A 25,422-nucleotide genomic window follows, 5' to 3' on the forward strand; every position below is an offset into this window, starting at 1 on the left:
CTTTGGGTTTAGATGGTGGGCGGATCACCTGAGATCAGGAGTTTGAGACCAGTCTGGCCAACGTGGTGAAACTGTCTCTACTAAAAATACAAAAATTAGCTGGGTGAGGTGGCGCATGCCTGTAATCCTAGCTACTCTGGAGACTGAGGCAGGAGAGTCACTTGAATCTGAAAGGCGGAGGTTGCAGTGAGCCAAGATCACACCACTGCACTCCAGCCTGGGTGACAAGAACGAGACTCTGTCTCAAAAAAAAAAGCTATTTATTGAGCACATAGTATGTGCCAGGCACTGTGCTATTTTCTCTGCGTGCTTTTTCTCATTTAGTCCTCATGACAACCTGTGCAGTAGATACCGTTTTTTGTTGTTAAAAATTTTTTAGGGGTAGAGACTGGGTCTTGCTATGTTGCCCAGGCTGGTCTTGAACTCCTGGCCTCAAGCCATCCTCCTTGCCTTGGCCTCTCAAAGTGCTGAGATTACAGGAGTGAGCCACCACACCCAGCCTGGTAGGTATCATTATTGTCTCCACTTTACAGATGAGGAAAATGAGGCTCAGAGAAATTATGTGATTTGCCCAAGTTGACCCAAAGGCCAGGGTTTTCTGGATTTGATACAATTTTGCGAGAGGGCTGATTCTTAGTGAATGGGGAGAAACCAGCTTCTCCCACTTTGGGAAAGGTTGTGTCCTGCCATGCATGTCAGATGGTCCTAAAGAAACACTCGCTAACCCTTGTTCTCATGTGTAGAGAAGGATCAGAACAGGAATTAGATAAAGAAAGACATAGCAAAAGGGAGTGTCTGAATTTTTTCCTTTTGTCCAATGCAAGTCTGGTTTTGCAACTGAAAAATCCTAATCAATCTCAAAGTTAAAAACTCCAGAAATGTTATCTCCTGGTGACTTATCTACAGCCTCTTCTACCAGGTACAATGATTTGGTAGGCTGGCTTCCCAAAGGCTGTCACCTGTGTAGTCACGCAGGGCCCTGAGTTTAGAAGGGCCCACCCTTGCTTTAATGTTCTGCTGTCCATCTTGAAATTCTTAATAATTTTTAAATGAGAGACCATGCATTTTCATTTTGCCCTGGGCACTGCAAATTCTGTAGCTGATCCTGCAATTTAGGAGACTAAAAATAATGCGATGTAACCTAGAATAGCTGCAGCCATGAGCTACTCCAGAACCAAAGCTGGGGTGCCTGGGGTCCTTCCCTTGTGTGTTCTGTTTGTGTGGAGAGTAAGTGACCACACAAGGAGGTTGTCTATTCACTTGCCCTGCAGTGAGAACTGGTGTTGACATCAGAGCAGGAGCTCGGCAATGAACCCATCAGAAGAGTCCAGCGGAATAGAGATGGTGGGAGCCCTAGGCCTATTTGAAAATCCTAGGAGAACAAGGACAGGTGGCTCAAGATTCCCTGAGTTTGGATTTGCTTGATGCCCTGACTGGTGGCAGAAGGTCTAATTTCAATGCATCTGACATTAATATATCCTTCTGATCCCAGGCGGGAGCTCAGAGCCTTCAGTACCCCATTTCGTTTAGTTTTGTTTTTGAGACAGGATCTTGCTCTGTTGCCCAGGCTGGAGTGGAGTGGCATAATCACGGCTCACTGTACCCTCAAACTCCTAGGCTGAAGCAATCTTCCTGCTTCAGCCTTCCGAGTAGCTAGGACTAGAGGTGCATCTCACCATGCCCAGCTAATTTTTTATTTTTGATAGAGATGAGGTCTCACTACGTTGCCCGGGCCGATCTTGAACTGCAGGCCTCATGTGATCCTCCTGCCTTGACCTTCCAAAGTGTAGGGATTACAAGAGTGAGCCATCACGCCTGGCAACATTTTTTTGTTTTTTTTTGAGGTGGAGTCTCACTCTGTCACCCAGGCTGGAGTGCAATGGCGTGATCTCAGCTCACTGCAACCTCTGTCTCCCAGGTTCAAGCAATTCTCCTGCCTCAGCCTCCCGAGTAGCTGGGATTACAGGTGCCTGCCACCACACCCAGCTAATTTTTATTTTTAGTAGAGACGGGGTTTCACCATGTTGTCCAGGCTGGTCTCGAACTCCTGATCTCAGGTGATCTCCCTGCCTTGGCCTCCCGAAGTGCTGGGATTACAGGCGTGAGCCACCACACCCAGCTGCCTGGCAACATTTTGATTTATAAATAGTTTGTCCCATCACAAGGCAATGGCAGCCCATTGAAAAACCCATGTCTTTCTTTGTTGGTGGTTTCTCATACTTTCTCTCTCCTCTCTCCTCTTTCCTTCCTTCTTTTTTTTTTGAAACGGCGTCTTGCTCCGTCGCCAGGCTGGAGTGCAATGGTGCAATCTTGGCTCACTGCAACCTCCGCCTCCTGGGTTAAAGTGATTCTCCTGCCTCAGCCTCCCAAGTAGCTGGGATTACAGGCATGTGCCACCAGGCCCGGCTAATTTTTTGTATTTTTAGCAGAGATGGGGTTTCACCATGTTAGCCAGGATGGTCTCGAACTCCTGACCTCGTGATCCCCCCCCCCCTCAGCCTCCCAAAGTGCTGAGACTACAGGCATGAGACACCGTGCCCGGCCCTTTCTTTCCCTCCCTTCCTTCTCTTCCCTCCCTCCCTTCCTTCCTTTTCTTTTTCTTTCTTTATTCCTTCCTTCCTTCCTTTTTCTTTCTTTATTCCTTCCTTCCTTTCTTTCTTTTTCTTTCTTTATTCCTTCCTTCCTTTCTCTCTCTAATTTATTTCTTCTTTCTTTCTTTCTTTCTTTCCTTCCTTCTTTCCTTCTTTCTTTCTTTCTCTCTCTCTTTCTCTTCCTTTCCTTGCCTTGCCTTCTTTCCTTCCTTTCTTTCTTTTGAGATGGAGTCTTACTCTGTCACTCAGGCTGGAGTGCAGTGGTGCGATCTTGGCTTACTGCAACCTTCACTTCCCGGGTTGAAGCAATTCTCCCACCTCAGCCTCCTGAGTAGCTGGGATTATAGATGTGTGCCACCATGCTTGGCTAATTTTTGTATTTTTAGTAGTATTTAGATTTAGTTGTATTTGCCACATTGGCCATGCTGGTCTCAAACTCCTGGCCTCAAGTGATCCGCACACCTCGGCCTCCCAAAGTGCTGGGATTACAGGCATGAGCCACCGCAGCTGGCCAAAAGATCTTTCAAGGGGAAAGAAAGTCCAAGCTGCTCTGAACCATTTGGCTTCTGTGTTGTAATAAAGGTTTATAAATCATCATTGTTGGGCATCCGTAGACATATATTCACCGCTTCCTTGGTCTACTTGGTCTCCTGACCGCTGTCCCAGAATTTGGGGTGTTAGCCCCCAGGCTGCCTTACTGCCAAAGCAGAATTCTGGCATCCCTGGCTGCTCTGTGCTGTTTCTATACTGTCTGCCCCCAGGGCCCCTCTCTGGCTGGCTCTGATCTGGCAGCCTGCTCATTGCTCTGCGTTGTCATGGAGAAGGTTTTAGAAACATATTGTTGAACTGTGGGTGTATTTCTGCCACCTGGTAACAAGTGGGTTTGTAGAAAAGCCACAATGGAGGAAAAGAAAGGGCTCTTGGAGGACAGAGCTAGTGCCAGGGAAGCCAGCCGCGGCAGAGGGATGGGAGCCTGCACTGCTGTTTGCTGTTTGGTATTCTGCGCAGGCAGCAGCTTGCTGGTTGCCTTGGTTCCTGCAGGACTCCTGGGAGCTTGTGGCAGACGGAAGGCCATAGCCTCTGCAGAAGTTTGCAGATTCTAGGGAAATGAACTGCCATGCAGTCCAATCTGTAGGAGGAGACCAAGTGGGCTCTCAGCCATTTAGATGCTCTGATGTAAATTTATGCTTCATGCAGACAGAAAAGCTGCCCTCTGCTTATGTATGCCATCAGGCTGCCCTTGACCCATCTGTGCCAGCTCCTCATGGGGCCTAGATGTCCTAGCCACCTGGGCACCCCCTCTACCCTCCCACACCTAGTTCCTGCAAGGACTTCAGACAGCCAATTTAGGGCACCTGCCACACCACTGTCTGCAGCTTTGTAGGTCAAAAACAGTTGAATATTGACAATTTCATATTGTTCAACCTAATTGAAGGCTTTGGGGTGACTTGACACTTTCATCAGGCTTACATAAGATCATTAAAGAAAATCATTAATAGATTTTCTCTTGCCTGATACAATCTTTTCCCTTCTAAATTATTCTAAATCCTGGTACTCTGTGTCCACGTCGTCTTCATCTTCCACATGATGTATATGCTACTAATTATGCCCTGAAAGCTACAGAGCATACGCCTTTTCCTTGAGAAGGTTTGTATACTCTTTCTACTTCTTGAGGTAGAGGCTAGATCCATTCCCATGCCCATACAGAGAAAACGTATCTTCTAATGGACTCCAAAGATGTGTTAATTGGTTTGATCACAAGCACAAGAAACTATATATTTGTATTACTTGTACATTCTTTTTTAATATAGTACAATGTTTATTTAAAATCTGAGCTGGGCCAGGCATGGTGGCTCATGCTTTTCATCCCAGTACTTTGAAGGCTGAGGTGGGCAGATCACTTGAGCCTAGGAATTAGAGATCAGCCTAGGCAATGTGGCAAAACTCCATCTTTACAAAAAATTTAAAAATTAGCCAGGTGTAGTAGCATGAGCCTATAGTCCCAGCTACTTGGGAGGCTGATGTGGGAGGATCACCTGAGCCCGGAGAAGTTTAGGCTGCAGTGAGCCAAGATCACGCCACTGGACTCCAGCCTGGGCAACAGAGTGTGAGACCCTGTCTCAAAAAAACAAAACAAAACAAAAAATCTGATCTGCCAACTTAGCATTTTTCCACCAACTCGGGGAGCTGAAACTTTCACAGGCTTCACAATCTTTTGCTTAGGGGACGCCCTTGTGGATCTTTTTCGATGCTTGCTTAGCCTATTTTGCTTCCTTAGCAGCCCTGCGAGCTTGTTCTCGTTGAGCCTCTTTAACTTCAAATTTCTGATTCCTCTTGGCCATTAGATCAGCAAGAGATGCATCACTAATGGCCCCCTGGAATCTGACTGCTTGGCAGTTTCTTTTCTTCTGAATTTCTTCCAAATGTCCCTTTTTGTGCTTTCTTCTGTAAAGGACAATCCGGTTTATCTACTAACGGTCCCTCTTGGAAAGGAAAGCTGACTTGTACTTTACATTAAGAAACTGGAAAACCTCCCTGTCCGCCCTGGTGTAGCACCTTCCATGTCTAGGGTAGACCTTGTACCCGCTAAAACTGTACAACTTGACCTTCATGGTGGCAGCTCCAGAGGAAAAGAAAAGATGGCAAAGGGAAGGAGAGGATCATGGGAAGAGCCATTCTTCTTATGAGAAGTTTTGGCAACTTTTGAAAAGTCTGTGCTTACCCTTATCTATGTACATATGACATCTACAGACTATGAAAGCATTTTGCATCAGGACCTAAATAGCAACTATCAGGTTCTGAGGCATCTGCCCTCTCCTTCCTTCTCCCTGGATCTTGATTCAGCTGCTTTAAGATGGCTCTAGTGATGGGCCTCTTATTTTTCTGTTGAGGCATGGGCTTATTTAGCTATCCTCAGCCTCTTGAGATATATATCCCGCCTGAATTTTTCTGTCTGTGGCATCAGACTAGTATTTCCCAGCCTCTCCCTTTTTATTTCCTTATTTCGATGCTCTCACTGCATTCTCTCCTTTTTTGAACATAAAGATGCTTTTACTTATTTTAATAACCTCTTGTAAACCAGCCCTTTCCCTTCCCAGAGGTTTTTGCACACTTCCCTCCCTGCTTTCTTTGTTTCCACTTCTTCTAGTGGCTGTAAGAAGTGGGATTCCAGGCAGAACTCTAGACCCACCTAGGGCAGCAGAGGCAGACTGTGAAACCCAGGCCCACAGCTTTTGGCTGAATCCACATCAAACAATGAGACTGCTTCAATCCTCGTATCCTTTTGTTGTGAATTGCAAGCAGGAGGCAAGATGGGCTTGTCTGGTAAATGCCACCTGTGGATCAGGTGAGATTAAGCCCACTGGATTTCCCTTCCCAGGAAGGAAGCAGGTGAACTGCCAGACTTTCCAACACAATCCCCTGGCTTCATGTGATAATGAAAACAGGCACCTATATGTGAAGAAATAGCCAGTTATAAGTGGGAATACTGAGTATAGACGATGCCCAGAAAATAAAAACAGGCAGCTGGCAGCCTGAAGATGGAGAGAGCAAAGGGGAGATTTTTATTAAATGCTCTAAAATTGATTTAAAAAAATTATCTGCCTTTAGCAGAATGAAGTCTTCTGGAAAACTACATACCTAGTGATAATTGGAAGCCAAGTCCTGGACACTTGCAACCACCCGCAATAAGATCAGAACGCGTGGAGGGTCTAGAGCACAATTTCTGTCCAGGAGAGGGGCCTTATTCCTATTATTCAAATAGACAGATGGATGGCATCTAACTTCCCTTCAAGCTCCACAATATTGTAATCTGGTGGCCTAGGAAGTTGAAGCCTAGCCACAAATGATACAAATTTGCCATAAAGTAAATAATTACCAATGAACAAGGAGGTAGACGAGGGAGAATCTACCAGTGGGAGTTAATCAATCACACATACAAACTGCCCTTGAGTTGGACTTGCCTTCTAGAGCAGTGCTTCTCAAATTTTAATGTGCAACACGAATCACCTGGGGACCTTGCAAAAGGAAAAAAAAGAGAGAAAGAAAAGAAAAAGCAGACTTGGATTCAAAAGATCTGGGGTGGAGTCTGAGCTCTTCATTTTCCTTCCTCCCTCCTTTTCTTTTCTTTTCTTGCCTTTGCCTTTTCTTTTCTTTCTTTCTTTCTTTCTTTCTTTCTTTCTTTCTTTCTTTCTTTCTTTCTTTCTTTTCTTTCTTTCCTTCTTTTTTATGGAGTCTCACTCTGTCACCCAGTCTGGAGTGCAGTGGTGCCATCACAGCTCACTGCAACCTCCACCTCCCGGGTTCAAGAAATTCTCATGCCTCAGCCTCCCAAGTAGCTTGGATTACAGGCACCCACCACCATGCCTGACTCATTTTTGTATTTTTAGTAGAGACGGGGGTTTTGCCATGTTGGCCAGGCTGGTCTTGAACTCCTGACCTCAGGTGATCCGCCTGTCTTGATCTCCCAAAGTCCTGGGATTAGAGGCATGAGCCACCGAGCCCAGCCTGAGCTTTTCATTTCTAATAAATTTAAGACCAGTGCTGCTGGTCTGTGGGCCACACTCTGGAGTAGCAAGGTTCTCGAGCAGGGCTACCCAACAGAAATTTCTGTGATGATGGAAACATTCTATATCTGTGCTAGCCACCAGCCATATGTGGCTGCTGAGTGCTTGCCATGTGGCTAGTGTGACTGAGGAGCGAAATTTTTAGTTTTACTTAAATTTAATTAACTTACTTTTTTTTCATTTTCTGTTGCTATCACAAAATTTAACTAATTTAAATTTAAATAGGCATATGTGGCTAGAGGCTATTGAATTGGAAAGCACAGCTCTAGAGCAGTGGTTCTCAACCTTAAGTGCACATCAGAATCACCTGGAGAGCTTGTGAAAACACAGATTGAGGGTCCCACCCCCAGAATATCTGATGCTGATCCTGCTGGCCCAAAGACCACCCTTTGAATACCTCTGCTCTAGAATATGCATCATCCCTGATGTGGTAAGCTTCAGGGTCAGCACAAGAGTCCCTCGTCTTGTCTCTGGGCAGTGAGCCTCAGTCCATCCTTAGTGCCAGCAGGACCCACCTGGTGGCACTAAGCTCCAGTGAAATCTGAGCTTTCTCCCTGCAGGCCTTACACATAGATATTGCTGGCAGTGATTCAAATGGCTGCCATTGGGATGCTCCAGGAGGTCCCCTTGGTTATAAAATATCATTCCCACTGATTCCCAAGAAGCAACAGAACATACTGGTTAAAAGCATGTGCTGTACAGCCAGACTAAGGGAATCCAAGCTGACTTTGCTCAACACTGGCTGTGTGACTATGGGCATATAATTGCTTAAAGTTTATGCCTCAATTTTATCATCTGTAAAATGGAAATAATAACAGTACCTACCGCAGAGAGAATCTTGTGAGAATCAAGTGCTTAAAATAGTAGCCTGCACAGTGTAAGTGCTTAGTACACACTGGCTATCATTACCCCTGCAATCCCAGCATTAGCAAATTGTTCCTTTCTGCTATGCATTTGCTCACCCTGCAGGTTCTCTGGAAATAAGCAGATGTTCCTAGGAAGCACACTCTGCCTACTGTACAATTTTGCTGAGGATTCAGGAGTACTCTGAGGTCCACTAGGGCATCCCTCTAGGTTATCCAAGGATGGAAGAAAGCTGATGAGGTAGGAGAGTTCCTAGAAGCTTGCCATACTCTTCATCCTCACTTCCCCATGCACAGTGAGAGCCAGGATGGGCCAGCCTACCTGTTTAGCACCTCTATGTATTGATGTATGTCCAAAGAGGAGAACAGACATTTACAAACCCAGGCCTGAAGCTAGACTCCATGCAGTTGTCAACAGGGCCAGAGGACCAGGAAGGGAGACTGGGGACATTTGGTGAGGCTTCTCAAGGAAAGTCATTAGTTGAGGATGAAGTGATGCTAAGGCATATCCACCTCTCTCCTTCCTGCTCCAACACTACCCCTACAGTGAGCCCATCAGCACTCTCCCAGGTTAGGCTTGTCCCAGACCCTCTTCCTCATTCCTGTGCAGCCATAGCAGAAGATGGCTGTATAGTCCAGAATTCCTGCCAAGTACCACCACACCCTGTAGTACCAGAGTCCCCCCGAACAGTGGTTCTCCCACAACCTCTCCTACTTGGTCCTGCTGAAGATGCTATCATAGAATTTGGGCATCACCAGGACAGAAGCACACCCTCTTTTGCCCTAGAAAGATACACAAATTTTAAAGCATTCTGTCATTTTACCCATCATTTAAGAAGTCTTAAAATAAAATTTCCAAAATTATTATCAGATGTCAATTTTATTGCCAAACAAGGTAAATGGGTAAACAAGTAAATCCCTACCTCCCCCAGCCCCCACAACCCCAGGACTACTGCTTATTATCAGGGGAACCATTTTTCCAGAGCCCCTCATTTGGAATGGTTGGAAGATTGCCACGCAACAAGGACTACCCCCAAAAGGGCTACCATTCAAGCCTGGTGTCCATCAGGACCACCTGGCTTAAGCTCGATCTACCCCATTCCTTCCTTTACCATCTTCTCTAATTTAGGATAACAGTATCCACAAATTGAGTGCTACTGCTTTCCAAGAACTAAATGATTTAACAGCTCCCTACCAAATAGGATCTATTGTCTCCATTTCACAGAGGACAAGAGGAACGAGTTGAGAATAGCTTGAATAAGTCAAGACACTTGCTCCTTTGCCAAACTCTTTGCCTTAAGTTGTGATAACCACAGGGAATAGATTTTCAGAATTTGATGGACGTCAGTCATTTTGTTATACTATGTTCCCGAATGCTGGCATTTTGGTATCTAAATTCTATCTCCCAGTAAATCTCTGACACCCAGTGAGAGAATGCACTGGGAAGGAGAAGTGTAGTGGCAGCATGAAAACCCTTCGTCAACATGAGGCTCGATGATGGATTTGGGAGATGCAGACACCATGCTCACAAGCCACAGCCTGAAGCAGCCTTGGGGCTGGAGGCAGGTGGGAGCAATGGAATCTTACAAGGGGCAGCTCAGCCTTCCCAGAGCTTAGCCCTCCCTGGAAGAATAAGATGGCTATAGTTCCTCCCTTTGCAAGAACACTGATGCTGGAAGCAGTAAGGGTGGGCGTGCGCATGTGTATGTGCATGCACACTTGCACATATGTGCTCAAACACAGAAGATATGGATCATTCACAAGAAAGTCCTGTGAACTGTGTAAGTGTCTGACACAAAAATATGTTATCAGTACTGTACTAATGGAGGGCTGGGTGCCATGGCTCATAGTCCCAGCACTATGGGAGGCTGTGGTGGGTGGATAACTTGAGGCCAGGAGTTTGAGCCCAGCCTGGCCAACATGGTGAAACCCTATCTCTACTAAAAATACACATTTAGCCAGGTGTGGTGGCATGCACTTGTAATCCCAGCTACTTGAGAGGCTGAGGCATGAGAATTGCTTGAATCCAGGAGGCGGAAGTTGCAATGAGCCGAGATGGTGCCGCTGCACTTCAGCCTGGGCGACAGAGCAAGACTGTCTCAAAACCAAACCAAAACAAACAAACAAAAAATTGTACTAGTGGAGAGGAAGAAAAGCAAGAACACTTCAAAATGACAGCTAATTTAAAAATCACTTTGGACTAGGTTTTTATGCTCATTTGAGACATGACTGTATTTGATGAATTGGGAAGTAATAACACTGCAAATGATGACATTATCAGCATTTCTCTGAAAGAAACCATCCCACATTCCATATCCTAACATCTGCTACAGTAAAAAGATAGACAGATAGAGGAAGAGAGACAGAGACAGAGGGAGACAGAGCGAGAGAGATGAATCACCTTCAAAGGTATTGCCTGTCATGACTTTAAGAGAGGCAGCATTGAAAATGGCAAGAACTCTACCCTCTGTCCCAGCCCTGACCTATTGGAAACCAAAGCAGCACCAGGGATAGTAATGAAGGGCTGGGGTCTTGTTGGGAATATCCATGGGGTTGGGAGGAGATGCATGTAGAGAGAGATGCCAGGGAGCTCTGTGTAACAGAGCACATATGAACTGATGAACTGCTCGTCTAAAGACACACATAACCAAAACATATGATGAGGTGTAATATTCAGGTGCTATGCCAGACACCCAAGGCCTCAGCAACATTTCCAGAACTGAGAGTTTTCTGCTTCTGGGTCCCTGAAAGCCCCTTTGCAGGCTGTGTGAAGAAATACCAAGTTTCCTCATGTTCCTCTGCCAAATGTTTCACTGGATGAAGATGTGGTCATACAGCAGAGAAAAGGCAAGCCTACATAGCAATCTTTGGGCTCAATTACCTGGAAGGCTTAAGAAGTGAGATATTCTGGTTTACTAAATCTTTTTATGGATTCAGTATTGACCAGAAATTTCTTTTTGTTGAGACTTTTAAACTGGAAATGGTCCTGCAACTTTCTTGTCTCAGTAAGAATAGTCAGATGAGGAGCTGGCACCAAATGACGCTTGGTGAATTAGGACTCTGCACAGCCTGAGGGTCGGTTCTCTAGGTCGAAGATCATTATTTATGCTGCCTCTCTTAAAGGCATGACAGGCAATGCCCTTGAAGGTGATTCATCTCTCTCTCTCAGTTTATCTCTTTGTTTACTGAAATTTAAAGCTGATTAAGTGCATAGCATGAATTTGACCTGATTAATCAAGGCTTCTCTGAGAAACAGAGCAACAGTGACTAAGTGATGATTGAATGGTGGATGACTTGTCCTTAGGAGTCTGACAGTGTTTGAAATTAGTGCCTTGAGGGACCATCAGGTCTGCCTGCAGATGGATAACTCAGGTGAGAAGGTTGTTAAGCCCCCAACATGGAAACAAAGATGTCGTCTGCTCATGACATTGTACATACGTGATCTCCAGGGTCAATGATCGGAGAGGCTGTTTCTCCAGCACCAAGGGCAGTGCCTGACACATAGCAGCGGCTCACTGAAAATGTGCTGAATGAATGGAGTCCTGCCTAGCTGGTCTATACACATTTCCTCTGGTCACCATTCATTTGTCCATCCATCCCTCTGTCCTTCTCACCATCCAGTATCTACGTGCTTACCATATGTGAGATGTAAAACCATTGGCTGTAGGGGATTCTATGCTAAACAAGATACAGCCCTTTATTTAGAGTCACCTCTATTTCAATGGACTTTGTAAAGGTGAAGAAATGATAAGTGATGGATTTTACAGAATAGTCTGAACACAGACTGCATTCTCATATATCTTCACTATCCCACAGGGTCTTTGCCTTTAGCAAATCCTGGTTACTACCCTCATTGGAGAGTCACAGTCTGCATGCTTCCAAAAAGAATCTTCCACCATCCTGTCTAGATAGGGTTGTAGGCATTGGGTCACTGCCTGAGCAGGACACTAAACTAAGCTTCACTGATGATTTAATCTGAAATCGTTTTGTCCTTCTTGCTTCCATGGTAATGAACTAAACCTAAGCTTCTTCCAACGCCTCCCATACCTCCTCACTTCATTTCACAGTCTCTGTTTTGTAGAACAAGGGGATGCTCCAAGAGGACAAATGTGAAGGTCTGTGGTCACTTCAAGGCTGCAATCCCCTGGGTGGTAAGAACACATCCAGCATGGTGCTCTAAAGCAAATTCTGGGCACTTGTTAGAATATCATTTAGGGACAATTCCACCCAAAAGAATATACATCAGGAGCCATTTTTCCACCCACTATCCTTGTTCCACCTCCAACATTCTCTTGCTGCATTTCAGAATAGGAAACAACCTCTTCTCTCTGGCATTGCTTCAAGAAAAGGATATAAACAAGGGGCCCGACAACGATTCTGGAAATTGCTTCTCCTCAGAAAGCAATATGGATATTTATCATAGAATATGGAGGTCGGCCTATACTCTAGCAGATGGTCTGCAACATTCTTTATTGTCACTAGGTTTGGCTTCTGTTTTTGCTTTTTTTTTTTTTTTTTCAGTGTTTCACTATGTTGCCCAGGCTGGTCTTGATCTCCTGGATGCAAGTGATCCTCCTACCTTGGGCTCCCAAAGTGTTGGGATTACAGACATGTACCACCATACCCAGCCCTGTTTTTGCCTTAATTCTACTTGGCTATGTGGATTTTTGTTTTTTGAAGAATCTAAAAGTTTCTGCCTTTACACAGTGCATCTCTCTAAGTGCAAACTTCTAATTTGGTGAGATTCAGGCCTGGGCCTTTGCAACACATGAGATACCATAATTTGTGCTTTTCAAGACTACTCCTTTCTGCACCAGGTCATGACAGTACATCACACTCTGTAACCACGGTACAGTTACCTGACCCTACCTGTTTATAGCAATTGCACCTTTGGTTCCAGAGTTGTAGAAGTGGGGGAACCCATCTGGATTCTGATTCATTCTCACAGTGCTTGTGTGACAGACAGGGCAGAAATCATGATCCCCCATTCTACAGGTTGGGGAAACCAAGGAACAGAGAAGCAATCAACCCAAAGTCACTCAGTAAGCCAGAAAACAAACTAGGTAAAGGTCCAGGCAAGACCACCTATGTTCCTTTCAGTGCCTTATCTGAAAAATCAGATTGTCTCCTCCAATGAATGCACATACTTTGGAAGTAAGTAATTTTAAAGTGGAATTTTCTATGGTTTCAAAAGCCCTTTACCAACTCAAGAACCACAAGGTAAGAACCAGAATCATATTAACCTTTTAGTTAAATGCTTCTGACTCATGGATAATACCAATTATTTCAACTCACTGACAACCTGGTTATCAACAAGAAGAAAATTTAAGGAAAAAATTCACCCATTCAATAAAAAAACCTCGGTACACAGCTCCTTTCCTTGTTTCATGACATCTTGAGCCTAACACCCAAGCACTGCTTCCTTCTACACAATACACCTTTTATATTTGTTGGCATGTGATGGGGTGGGGGTGAAGGGTTGACAAAGTGTGTGTGTATGGATGTGTGTGTAATAATCAGCCATTTCAGGGACAATTTTACCCAGCAGCATATATATGAAATATGTTTAATGTAGCAGTTCTCTACCCTGTTTCCATTTTTTTTGGGTAACATTTTATTCCTGATCCTGGTTTAATGTAAAAAGTGATGTTTTACTTCCCACCTTCCTTGATGAAGGCAGAGTCAATGGGTGGATATGGCAGTGGGGCAATTTCAGCTTAATGGAAGGGAAGCACTCTAAGGGTTAAAGTTGCCTGATGACAACTGAATGTGACCTTTTGGACCACAGAGTGACCTGGTATTGCAAGTATTTCACCCCAGAGGCTAAATGACCATCTGTCCACGAGGCACTGCCCTTTCCAACACTAGGGAGCCATATTCCCAGAAAGAAACTAGGCTGACAGCAATCCTCCTGCCTCCCCCTCCAGGTCAAGAAAGGCACAAAAAGGACCAACAAATAATACTGACATGGTGCTTTGGATCCAGGAGGCCTTGCGGTACCAGGAGAGGAATACTGATGGTTCCACCTGGCGAATGGGAAAGGTGAGGCATTGAGAGGGTGAAATGCTTTCAGGCATAGGTGAGGGGGTACCAGGAAATTTAAGGGGGAGACTCTTTTTCCTGGGGGCAGGTGGAGAAGGTACACGGCCATTGATAGTGAACACAACTCTCAACAAAGGCAATTCCAGCTCTTCGGCCACCACAGTAAAGCAGCTAAGGATACCCTAATTGTCCTCAGAGAAGTAGAGATGATTCATTCACAGAGGGAATCCTACACTCCAAACTCTCTGGGGCCCACCCTTGAGACGGCATGCAGGGCTGGAGATTTAGGCAGGAACAGCCTGGGCAGGCACGTAAGGTAGCTCTGCTTCTTAAGGCATGACTGCTGTCTTCATGGAGTGGGCCCCACCCTGCAAGGAAGCTTAATGGAATGGAACACTGCTCCCAAAGGAATCCAGCCCCTCCAGGGGCTGGGGGTTTCTATTAAAGCTAAACAGCATCACCAAACCAACCAATTTCCTGTGCCACTTGGTAGAATAAGGAGGGAGGGGGCAAAGGACGAAAATTGAACATTATCTGCAGATGACTGTCTAACTAGAAAACCCAAGGGACTGAACTGGAAAACTATCAAAACTGGTGAGAATTTGCTCAGGTGGCCGATTAAAAGTCAGGTCTAAAAAATCAACTGCTTTTTGGATCATTTGGGCGTGGCTTGACACCTTGGAGGAGCTGTGTTTCTCTGGGAGGACTCCGCATTTGTGCAACTTGCCATATTTTGAAAGATGGAGGTGAGCCAGGGTGATGTTCCCTCAGCAGTAGCAACACTGTCTCAGACACCAATGTCGAACAGGTGCCTGGGGCAACTGCTGCAGAAGGGGTGGGGACAACCACCTCTGCCCTCTCCTGGGGGGCCCTCTCACCAGTCCTGATCAGCCCCTTTCCCCCAAGCTTCTCTATTCCAGCCCAAGAGACACATAGCGAAGTTTGGCAAGGGTCGGTGCGGGAGCCATCAAGGGTGGATGTGGGCAGATTGTGCTGTCATCTCCAAATGAAGTAAGTTTTAAAAACAAAGGGGGCCAGCTGACAGGTCCCACACGTCTGTACTGTTGTTGCCTCATTGGTCAGAAGCCTCGAGAGGCCACCGCGCTGCGGACCGAGCGGGGACTCCCACGATGGTCAGTGGTCGAGGGAGGCCCCAGGGGGCTGTGCGTGCCAATCTGGCTGGCGAAGAGCCGCAGTTATTTGCGGTCCAGGCTGGCGTGTAGCTGGGCCTCCCGCACCATGCGGTCGAAGGATCGCGTGTTGGTCTCCTCGCGCACCTTCTCACGCACGTGGAAGGAGGCCCGGGCTGTGGAGCGGGCGCTCTCCAGCGCACTGCGCCGTTCCCGCGTCAGCTGCTCGCTGCGCTCCAGCTTGCGCCCGATGGCCTGGAGTAGCTCTCGCCGGCGGCAGTCTTCGTCCCTCTCCACCTTCTCTTTGTTGGCGCGCTGGGCTCGTTCCTTCTCCAGCCGGCTCTGGCCCACGCGCCGCGCCTTCTGCTGCACTGCTTCCTCGGCCACCTGCGTCGCGTGCTGCAGCCGTCGCTCCCCCGCCAGGGCCAGCGCCTCCAGGTGCGCCTGATGTTCCCGCTCTTTGCGCTCTGCCGCCTCCTTGGCCCGCCGACCCTGCAGCTCCTCTCGCCGGGCCCGCTCCCGCAGCTCCCGGGTGCGCTGCTCCACCAAATGCTCGTAGTTCTCCTGCGCACGGCCCAAGCTGGCTTCCAGCGAGCTCCGCAGGCCCTCTCGCTCCTGGCGCTGCTGCCGGGTCCGGCCCTGTAGCAGCGCCTCGTGGCGCGCCCGCTCGGCCCGGCTCAGCTCCCGCTTCTCCCGCTGCAGCTGGCCCTCCTGCCGCTGCTTGGCGCGGGCCGCGCGCTGGGCGCGCTCCCTGCGGATCTGCTCAGCCCGCTCCCGCCCTTCCTGTAGACCTTCCTCACGTTGCTTCAGGTTCTGCTCCTGCTGAAGCTTGCGCAGCCGATCCTCCCGGGCCGCGCGCTCCGCCCGCTCCCGCCGCAGGAGGCCCTGGCGTTCGGCCAGCTCCCGCCGCCGCTCCTCGCTGCGCTCGTACTGCCGCTGCCGCCGCCGCGCCGCCTCGCGCTCTTCGCGGCCACGGCGGCCTCGCCGCTCCTCCACCTGCGCGGCCCAGGCTCGGCGGCCCTGCTCTAGGGCGCGCTGCTTCTCCCGCTCCTCGCGCTCCCGCCGCTGCTTGGCGTGCACGCGCTGCAGCTCCCACTGGCCGTGGGCAGCCGCGCGTTGCTCCAGCAGCAGGAGCTCCTCCTGGTGCCGCGCCAGCATGAGCGCCGCGATCTTCCGGTCACGCTCCGGCACCCCGCGCAGGCCGCGCTCTGCACGCACTTGGCGCACGATGCGCTCCACGTGCTGAGCGGTCTGCGGCGAATGGCTCAGGTCGCCGAGGCTGAAGCTGCGGCCTGTGATCGGAACCAGGGTCAGGGCAGACGGGCGGCCTGGAGCGTTGGTGGTGGAGGACGCCGACCCCGCTGGGCAGCTGTTCCTGGCCGAGGCCCGAGGCGGCCAGCGCAGCTCCCTCAGGCTTTCCCCACTGTAGGATGACGACGATGCGCCCGACTCGGAGCTGAGGGCGCCCTCACGCCGGCGGGACAGTGAGTCCAGCGAATGGCTCTTCCTGCCTGTTCGAGAACCCGCTGGCGGAGGTTGGGTCCGGGCGGAGGAGGGACTAGGGGAAGCCTTGCGGGCCGCACGCGGCGCGGGCGAGGCCGGGAGGCTGGCGCTGCTGCAGCTGCTGCTGCTGCCCGCGCTCGGGGCCGAGGCCGCGGCGGCGGCGGCGGCGGCCGCGGGGCTCAAAGGCGTGAAAAGACGCCGCTTCTCCTCGCGCATGATGCGCTCGCGCTCGGCCCGGCATTGCTGCAGCTTGGCGCGCCGCTCCGCCTCGTAGGCCTCATACAGGCCGGTGGCCACCCGCATGGAGCGGCCCGGAGCCTCGCGCACCAGGTCGGCCAGGGCCCGTGGCAGCAGCTCCACCGGCTTGACCGCACAGCGGGCGCAGGCCTCTAGCGAGCGGGGGCTGGTCAGCACGTAGCGGCTGCCCTCCGCCTCTGGGCAGTCGAAGTTGAAGAGGTCGAGGTGCAGCAGCGGGGACTGCTCCCGCCGCCCGCCTTCTGCGGCTGCACATGGGACTTCCGCCTTGCGGGGCACCGCCGCGGAGGCCGAGGCCGAGGCCGAGGCCGAGGAGGCTGCGGGCTCCTGTGCGCCCTGGGCATCAGGGGGCACGGACGCCACGGCCTCGTCCCCTCCAGAGTCGCCGGGTTCCGCTCCTGCCTTCTCTTCTTCAGGCACTGGGTCCACCATGGCTGAGCCCCGTCCTTTGTTGGAATCTCTGCAGATCACAAGGAGGGACATCGAGGAATACGTTTGAGAGCTCTTCCCCCCTCCTCATCCATAGTCACCCCATCCCAACTTAATCCGCTTTCGGATTAGGCTCAGAGGCTTTGGTGGAACGTAAATCATAAAACCGATGTCGGAAAGCCCAGGCTGAGCGCCAGAACGGGGATGGGGGTGGGGCGGACACTCGTGTTCAGAGAGCAGCCTGGGTCTCCCTCAGCCCCGGAATGCGGGGTGGAGGCCTGTGGCGAGGCTCCTCTGGGCGCCTGGCCCGCTAGATGCATCCCCTTTCTGCTGCAAGTTAAGATGAAAAGATCCAGGTGCAGGCAGGAGCTAGCGAGGGAGGCGCTGGAGGATTCCCGGGAGGATTAGCGTATTTGTTTGTAGCTTAGGCGGGCTACTGGGGATGCAGCTTTGCAGGAACAAAAAAGCAAGAGGCCTGTTCATCCCAAGGGACCCCATTTGCCTAAGGGAAGAAGTTTATGGTTGATTTCCCCTGCCAAAGGAGACTCGGTCGCAGGGCCCCCGGGTGATTAAAGGGCTGGGAGAAGTCCCCAAAGGCCTCTCCGGGAGGGGTGATGGATTCTTGCTCCAGCAGCTCTGGCAGGGCTTACTGAGGGCTCTGCACGCCGCCTCCGCCCCCACCTCCACCCCCACCGGGTGTTTGCTGGGGATGGAGAAGGTGCCTGGATACTCTCAGACGCACCGGATCTCCTCCAAGTCTGAATGTGCTAAAGATACCATCCACCCCAGTCTGGGTTCAGATACCCGCCCTCGGGTGCCCTCCGAGTTCCCCCACAGCATCCCAGTGGGTGGGCTCCTGGAGCGCAAAGAACCTGGCCGCCCAGGTTCCCGCAGCTCCCGGTACCCGAGCCGGTTTACTCACCCCGCGTCCTGGGCTTCGGCCCCGCGCCAAGGGCTTTTGTTCGCAGCTCGCCGCTGTCCCCTGCGCTTCTTCAGTCTCTGCGCCGGCGGGGTCGGGTTACTGCCGGCTGCAACCGTGAAAGGAGCCCCATCTGCCGCCGCCAGCGTCTCTCCATGGGGTCTGCGAACAGGGCGCACGCACCCCAGATGCTACCTACACGTGGGAGGGGGAGTGCGACAATGTCTCCCTGAAATAACGCGGCTCTGCACCCTTCCCTCACATTGATTCTTTAAAAAAGAAGCCCGGTTCCGTCGCTGCGGCATCCCTCTACACCTCTACAACCGTGGAGGTAACGCAGGTCCCACGCTGCCCCCTGCGCCTCCTGGCGGACACTCGAGGGTGCTGGTTTGTTTGCTTCGAGGACGAAGGAGAAATTTTTGTTTAAATGTATATATGTACATATATACACACATATAATATGTATATATATACACTACACACATACAGGTAGATGTAGGTATAAATATGGATAGATATCGATATATAAATCACCAAGAAACCCTAGTCTTTCAGCAGCCTAACTGGGTAGAATGAAGGAATTGCTCAGCTTGTTTCTAAAGGAAACCCTGAGGAGCAAACAAACTTGATAGCGAATAATTGGGTGGAAATATGGCGCCTGATGCAAATTGTGATTTTTTTTTTTTCAATGAAAAACTAAAAACAGGCTGGGCAAGGTGGCTTACACCTGTAATCCCAGCACTTCGGGAGGTCGAGGCCAGTGGATTACTTGAGTCCAGGAATTTGAGACCAGCCTGGACAACATAGCGAGTCCCCATCTCTAAAAAAATTTTCAAGAATTAGCTGGGGTGGTGTCCTGTGCCTGTAGTCCCGGCTACTCCAGAGGCTGAAGTGGGAGGATCACCTGAGCCCAGGAGGTTGAGGCTGCGGTGGACCATGACTGCACCACCACACTGCAGCCTGGGTGACAGAGTGAGACCCTGTCTCAAACAAAATAAAACAAAATAAAAACAAACAAAAACTAAGAACACTTATGGGTTTGACGCAGGTGGAACATATGTAACTGGTGTTTAATGCAACATTTTATGACTTCCTGGTTATAGATAATAACAATTATAACCAGTTAGTGCCATACAATGAGTGTTATTTTGAGACATCTCCTGCCCACCTCTTTTCCATTTTGAGTGATAGTGGCCATAGGAGACAGATCGGAGGAGTGCTTGATGGAGGGAAGTCGAGGAGAGGATGGGACATAACATTAGAGGGAATGTTGAACTATGCATTAAATAACCTTGGCTGGGTGTGGTGGCACACACCTGTAATCCGAGCACTTTGGGAGGGCGAGGCGGATGGATCACTTGAGATCAGGAATTCGAGACCAGCCTGGCCAACATGGTGAAACTCCGTCTCTACTGAAAATACAAAAATTAGCCGGGTGTGGTGGCATGCAGCTGTAATCCCAGCTACTCAGGAGGCTGAGGCAGGAGAATCGCTTGAACCTGGGAGGCAGAGGTTGCAGTGAGCCGAGATCTCACCACTGCACTCCAGCCTGATGACAGAGCGAGACTCCATCTCAAGAAAAAAAAAGTAAATTTTAAAAAATAACCTTGACATTGTCAGGTAGACTGTGAGGAGAAAGTGAAGGGTTTTAAGTGGGGAAATGACATGATTTGGTTTTTATTTTAGGAACATAACTCTGGCAACAGTGAAGTGGAGGCTTTACAAAGGCCAGGGCCAAGAGGAGGCAGGAAGCCCAGTTAGCTGGACACTGTGGTCACCCCAGGCAGGAAGGATTGGGGCCAGAGAGGAACAGTGGCAGGAGGAATACAGCACATAGTGATGGGGAGGGCCAGGGAAGGATGGTTTCCTTTTCGGACCTCTTGATTGAGGTGGAGCTGCTCAGCAGGTGGCTGATAAGTTGTGTCAGAGATCTGGACTGGAGCTAGAATTAGGACATTGTGACCATATACCTGGTTCCTAAAACCAACAGTGTGAGTGAGATCACTCAGGGAGGGCAGGTGGAGCAATGAGAGAGGCTGGCAGGGCATGGATGGGGCTGCTAAGGGAAAAGGAGTGCACGAAGGGGACCAACAAGGAGTGCAACAAGGACAGACAGCAAAGTGTGGTCTTGTGTGAGCTACCAGTGGGGCACTGCAGAAGGAGAGTGCGCCCCTCTTGTTAAGGGCTGCAGAGGTCCAGGAGGTTTCACCTGGAGTCAAATACCCACTGAAACTGGCAGTTATGAGTCTTGGGTGACATTGGCAAAAACAGCTTAGTATTGCACTGGGGCAGATGCCAAGTGCAGGAAGCTGAGGTGCAATGGGAGGTGAGAATTACTGATGCTTTTGACATTCAGGTAGTAGTTTTAAGAACACGAAGCCTTTGGAATTTTACCCTACTTACATACTAACAGGTGAGCCTGCCACCGTTCTGTATATGCTGGCAGAAGACAGGAGACTCCAGGGTCAGAAACCACCGACTTTGTTACTCATGGCACAGCAGGCAGCATGAGATCATGCTTTTGTTGGCTCCCCTTGCTCCATGTGTCCCATGGGTCATAGACAGGTAGTGAATTAGGTAGAGATTAGTAAACCCTAAACTTCTCAACAGGGCTACTAGCAAACCTGCTCAACCATTGCCCCAGTGACAGCATTATCTTTATTATCTTGGACTGCAAACAAATCTCCCCGCTTCCCTGGAGGGAGATTCTATCTCTATCATCCTTGAAAAACAGTCCAGCTGGGCATGGTGGCTCCTACCTGCAATCTGGCACTTTGGGAGGCCAAGGCGGGAGGATTGGCTGAGCCCAAGAGTTTGAGACCAGCCTGGGCAACATAGTGAGACCTTGTCTTTACAAAAATTAATAAAATTAGCCAGGCGTGGTGGTGCACACCTGTAGTCCCAGCTACTCTGGAGGCTGAGGTAGGAGGATTGCTTGAGCCTGGGTGTTGGAGACTGCAGTAAACTGTGATTGTGCCACTGCACTCCAGCCTCTCACTCTAGGGAACAAAGTGAGACTCTGTCAAGAAAGGAAGGATGGCTGGGTGCAGTGGCTCACGTCTGTAATCTCAGCACTTTGGGAGGCCGAGTTGGATGGATTACTTGAGCCCTGGAGTTCGAGACCAGCCTGGCCAACATGGTGAAATCCCGTCTCTATTTAAAATACAAAAATTTGCTGGGCATTGTGGCAGACACCTGTAATCCCAGCTACTCGGGAGGCTGAGGCAGGAAAGTTGCTTCAACCTGGGAGGTGGAAGTTGCAGTGAGCCGAGATCATGCCGCTGAACTCCAGCCTGAGTGACAGAGTAAGACTCCATCAAAAAAAAAAAAAAAAAAAAAGGAAGGAAGGAATAATCCTCTTTACAAGATATGTAGAAATTGGCTGGGCACGGTGGCTCACGCCTGTAATCCCAGCATTTTGGGAGGCCGAGGTGGGTGGATCATTTGAAGTCAGGAGTTGGAGACCAGCCTGGCCAACATAGTGAAACCCCATCTCTACTAAAAATACAAAAATTAGCCGGGTGTGGTGGCAGGCACCTGTAATCCCAGCTACTTGGGAGGCTGAGGCAGGAGAATTGCTTGAACCTGGGAGGCGGAGGTTGCAGTGAGCTGAGATGGCGCCACTGCACTACAGCCTGGATGACAGAGTGAGACTCCGTTTCAGGGGAAAAAAAAAAAAGACATGTAGAAATGACATTAAAAATTGCTCTGAATAGAGAAAAGCAGTTGGTCACAAAGCTAGTACAGGTGGGGCTGGGATTTGGACCTGGCTCTGTCTGATTCTGAAGTGGATCACATGCATTGTATTAATATTTCCACACCAAACTAAGTGTCTGTAGACATGTAGATTCAGATGGAGATGAGTAGGGTGGGCAAGTTGGCCTCTCCAAACCTCATTTTCCCCCTTTGCATAGAATCTTATTAAATTGCCTCCCTCAATGGTTAATCATGGCTGTGGAAAAACTATGTAGATGTTAACTTTATCCTTCAGTTTTCACATTTGTTAAATAGGGACAATAATGCCTACCTTCCAAGAGTGTTAGCAGAACTGGAACAGCTATATGCAAAGTACCTAGACCAGCACATTGTCAGTAAGCAGTGATACAATGGTTACCATTTCTTTCTTTCTTTTTTTTTTTTGAGATGGAGTCTCACTCTGTCACCCAGGCTGGAGTACAGTGGTGCGATCTTGGCTCACTGCAACCTCCACCTCCTGGGTTCAAGCAATTCTTCTGCCTCAGCATCCTGAGTAGCTGGGACTAGAAGCACACACCACCACGCCTGGCTAAGTTTTGTATGTTTGGTAGAGATGGGGTTTCACCATGTTGGCCAGGATGGTCTCGATCTCCTGACCTCGTGATCCACACGCCTCAGCCTCCCAAAGTGCTGGGATTGCAGGAGTGAGCCACTGCGCCTGGCTGGTTACCATTTATTTTGATAAACCTTATCTTACAGACATGGTGAGAATCAACATCTGCAGTATTTGCAAGTTCTTAAGGGGAAGCCCGACAAATGTTCTACCTTTGATTAAAGAACGATTCTTCATCTGGGAAGGTCATGCAAGGAGAGGGCAGGAGAAGGGGACCTTGAAATAGGACACCGACCTATCCAGCCACTTTGCTGGAACTGACTTGGTAGTCAATGCGGTGCCATCGAATTGTCAGGTATCTCCCACTTCTCATCTTTACGTGCCTTGGACATTTCAGGAGATGGATTTCACTTCAGGTTGGGAGCTCTAGACTGCTGTAGTTTAAGAGTGTTAAATCCAATTTTATTATAGTACCCAGTAAAGACAGCAGCCCAATTTGGGAACACTCACCTGCTTCTTATGAGTGGGGATAGTGGACATGATGGTAAAAAATGTGGGCTTGGGAGGCAAAAAGGTGGGGCTGGGTGCAGTCACTGGCACCTGTAATCCCAACACTGTGGGAGTCTGAGGTGAGAGGATCACTTGAGCCCAGAAGTTTGAGATTGTGGTGAGCTAGGATTGCAACCACTGCACTCTAGCCTGGGTGACAGAGTGAGATCCTGTCTCATTAAAAGAAAAAAAAAAAAGGCAGATGGGTAGTTCTAATTTCAGCTCCTCCAGGCTGTGTGATTTTAGGCAAGTTTCTTAACCTCTCTGAGCCTCAACTTCGTCTTTCAAAAAGGAAGGCACAATATGGACTGTTATTTTGCCTTACGCAGACCCTTACAGATAATAACAATTAGGTACACCATTAGGTCCTTTAATATTACTAGCTCACTAATGTAGACAAATACAGTGTAGACATTATCATCTCCATTTAAATTCCTTTTGCACAGCCCCCACCACCCACTTCAGCTCAGTGTACTCACGCTCATCCATTCTCCTTCCTCTCAGTAGAGTCGAATTTGCAGAACAGAGGTTTTTTCACTCTAAAGTTCTACATCAGGAGTTGATAAACTATGATCTGTGGGCCAGATCCACTGCTTGGTTTTTGTAAATCAAGTTTTACTGGAACACAGTCATGCTTATTTGTTTGTATAGTATCTGTACTGCTTTTGCACCACAATGGCTGACTTGAGTAGTTTGGACAGACACTGTCTGACTCAACAAAGCTTGACGTATTTACTATCGGGCTCTGTGCAGAAACACTTTGCCAACCCCTGTCCTAATGACTGATAACAGCTTGGGCCAGTCATCAATGTATTGCCTCATAGCTCCAAGTTCACCCTACAGTACCTTCTCTGGGGTGATGTGCTGTAAGCGTTTGCTGTAAGCGTTTTCTGCCTGACAGTGAGCCCAATATGAAGGCTTGCCAGTAGGGGGAACCAGGGCAATGTTGCAGGAGGAAGGGGGCTACTCTTCCCAATCCTGTGTGTGGTGCTATTTGCTTTTTCTTGCCCCTGCTGTGTGGTTAGTGGTGGTACAGCTGTGTGGGAACGTCTGTGGTACTCTGCTCCAGTTGCATCTCCATAACAGCCCCTTGGTGACCTTGTAGCCCTGGCCCAGGCCTGGTGACCACCTTCCAGTGCCTTCCTGAGGTGGACACCAGGTGTTCCAGGCCTCATACCCGTAGTGGCACTCTGGCTCCCTCCCACCAGCCTCAGCTTACCTATAATTTCCTGCTTGCTCAACAGCTGTGGAGTGGCTCTGCCCTGGGCAGACTTCTGTGTCACCCAATGGGCTGTAACAATACCTCCTCTAAGGAGGTCTGAACTCCATTCTTTTTTTTTTTTTGTAGAGACAAGGTCTTGAACTCCTGGCCTCTGGTGATCCTCCTGCCTCAGCCTCCCAAAATGCCGGGATAACTGGCATGAGCCACTGCACCCAGCTCCCCAGTCTTGAGGAGGGAACTCTCCTTCCAAGTTGTCCTTCCTTGAATACTCTCCTTCAGCCTTGGGGAACCGTTAGCTTCATACCTCTTTGTGTTAGGCTTCTCTGTTTAAATTGCTATGTGGTTTCTGTATCTTGATTGGACCCAGAACTATATACAGCTTAATGTGTAACCATTCCCAATTTCTGAGACTAAAGCCTTAAGAAGAAATTTAGGACACAAACCAGCAGGTAAAAGGTAATAGTTGTTAAAAGTAAAGTGTTTTATTTCATACTTTAATGAAGTAATATATGTTCATCAAAAGAGGAAATGAAAAAGTACAGGAAAAGGAAGGAAAAAAAATCACGTGTAGAAAAATCATTGCTGAAAGACCACCACTGTTACATTTTGGTGTGTAGGTGGCAGGGACTTGCAAGCTGCAGGCAGGTTCTTGTCTGTTTCTGCTCTCAATTGCTTAGGGTCCAGTATGTGGTAGCCCTCCTGCTGGATGCGTCGAGAGGAAATGAGATCTAAGTAGTGCTACTTTGCCCACTCTGTGTACCATAAAACTACCTAAAGTACCCTGAGCCATTAAGCTGCTTTGGTGAATCTTCAGAGTTAGGCTTCTTAAGCAGGTGATGCTCATGTTTAAGAACTGTCTCGTGGGACAGGAGAGGCCCAGCCTGCCCTTAACTGTGAAGCTGCGTCACTGCGGAGATGTAGAGGGAGCCTTATGATTAATCCAATGGGCTTTTCTCTCACTCTGTGAAGGGCTGCACCTCATTCCATCCACCAGCCTTTTGTATGATATTGCAGAAGCGTCCTCCTTCCTGAGTATGACCAGGAA

The 25,422-nt window shown here is 49.0% G+C and overlaps 1 protein-coding gene and 1 pseudogene across 1 annotated transcript; both read right to left on the bottom strand.

The window, feature by feature from the left end:
* Positions 1-4,487: 4,487 nt before the first annotated feature.
* Positions 4,488-6,042, bottom strand: LOC107968282 (large ribosomal subunit protein eL24-like; annotated as a pseudogene).
* Positions 6,043-6,733: 691 nt separating this feature from the next.
* On the bottom strand, positions 6,734-18,755 carry CCDC177 (coiled-coil domain containing 177). Its single transcript, XM_016926264.4, has 2 exons — positions 18,301-18,755; positions 6,734-17,409 (listed from the first exon to the last, which is right to left on the bottom strand). Exon 2 carries the CDS (start codon positions 17,379-17,381, stop codon positions 15,258-15,260), a length of 2,124 nt encoding a protein of 707 aa, XP_016781753.1. The 5' UTR covers positions 17,382-17,409; positions 18,301-18,755; the 3' UTR covers positions 6,734-15,257.
* Positions 18,756-25,422: the final 6,667 nt, after the last annotated feature.

Source organism: Pan troglodytes, chromosome 15, assembly GCF_028858775.2.
Source record: "Pan troglodytes isolate AG18354 chromosome 15, NHGRI_mPanTro3-v2.0_pri, whole genome shotgun sequence".
NCBI classification, from domain to species: Eukaryota; Metazoa; Chordata; class Mammalia; order Primates; family Hominidae; genus Pan; species Pan troglodytes.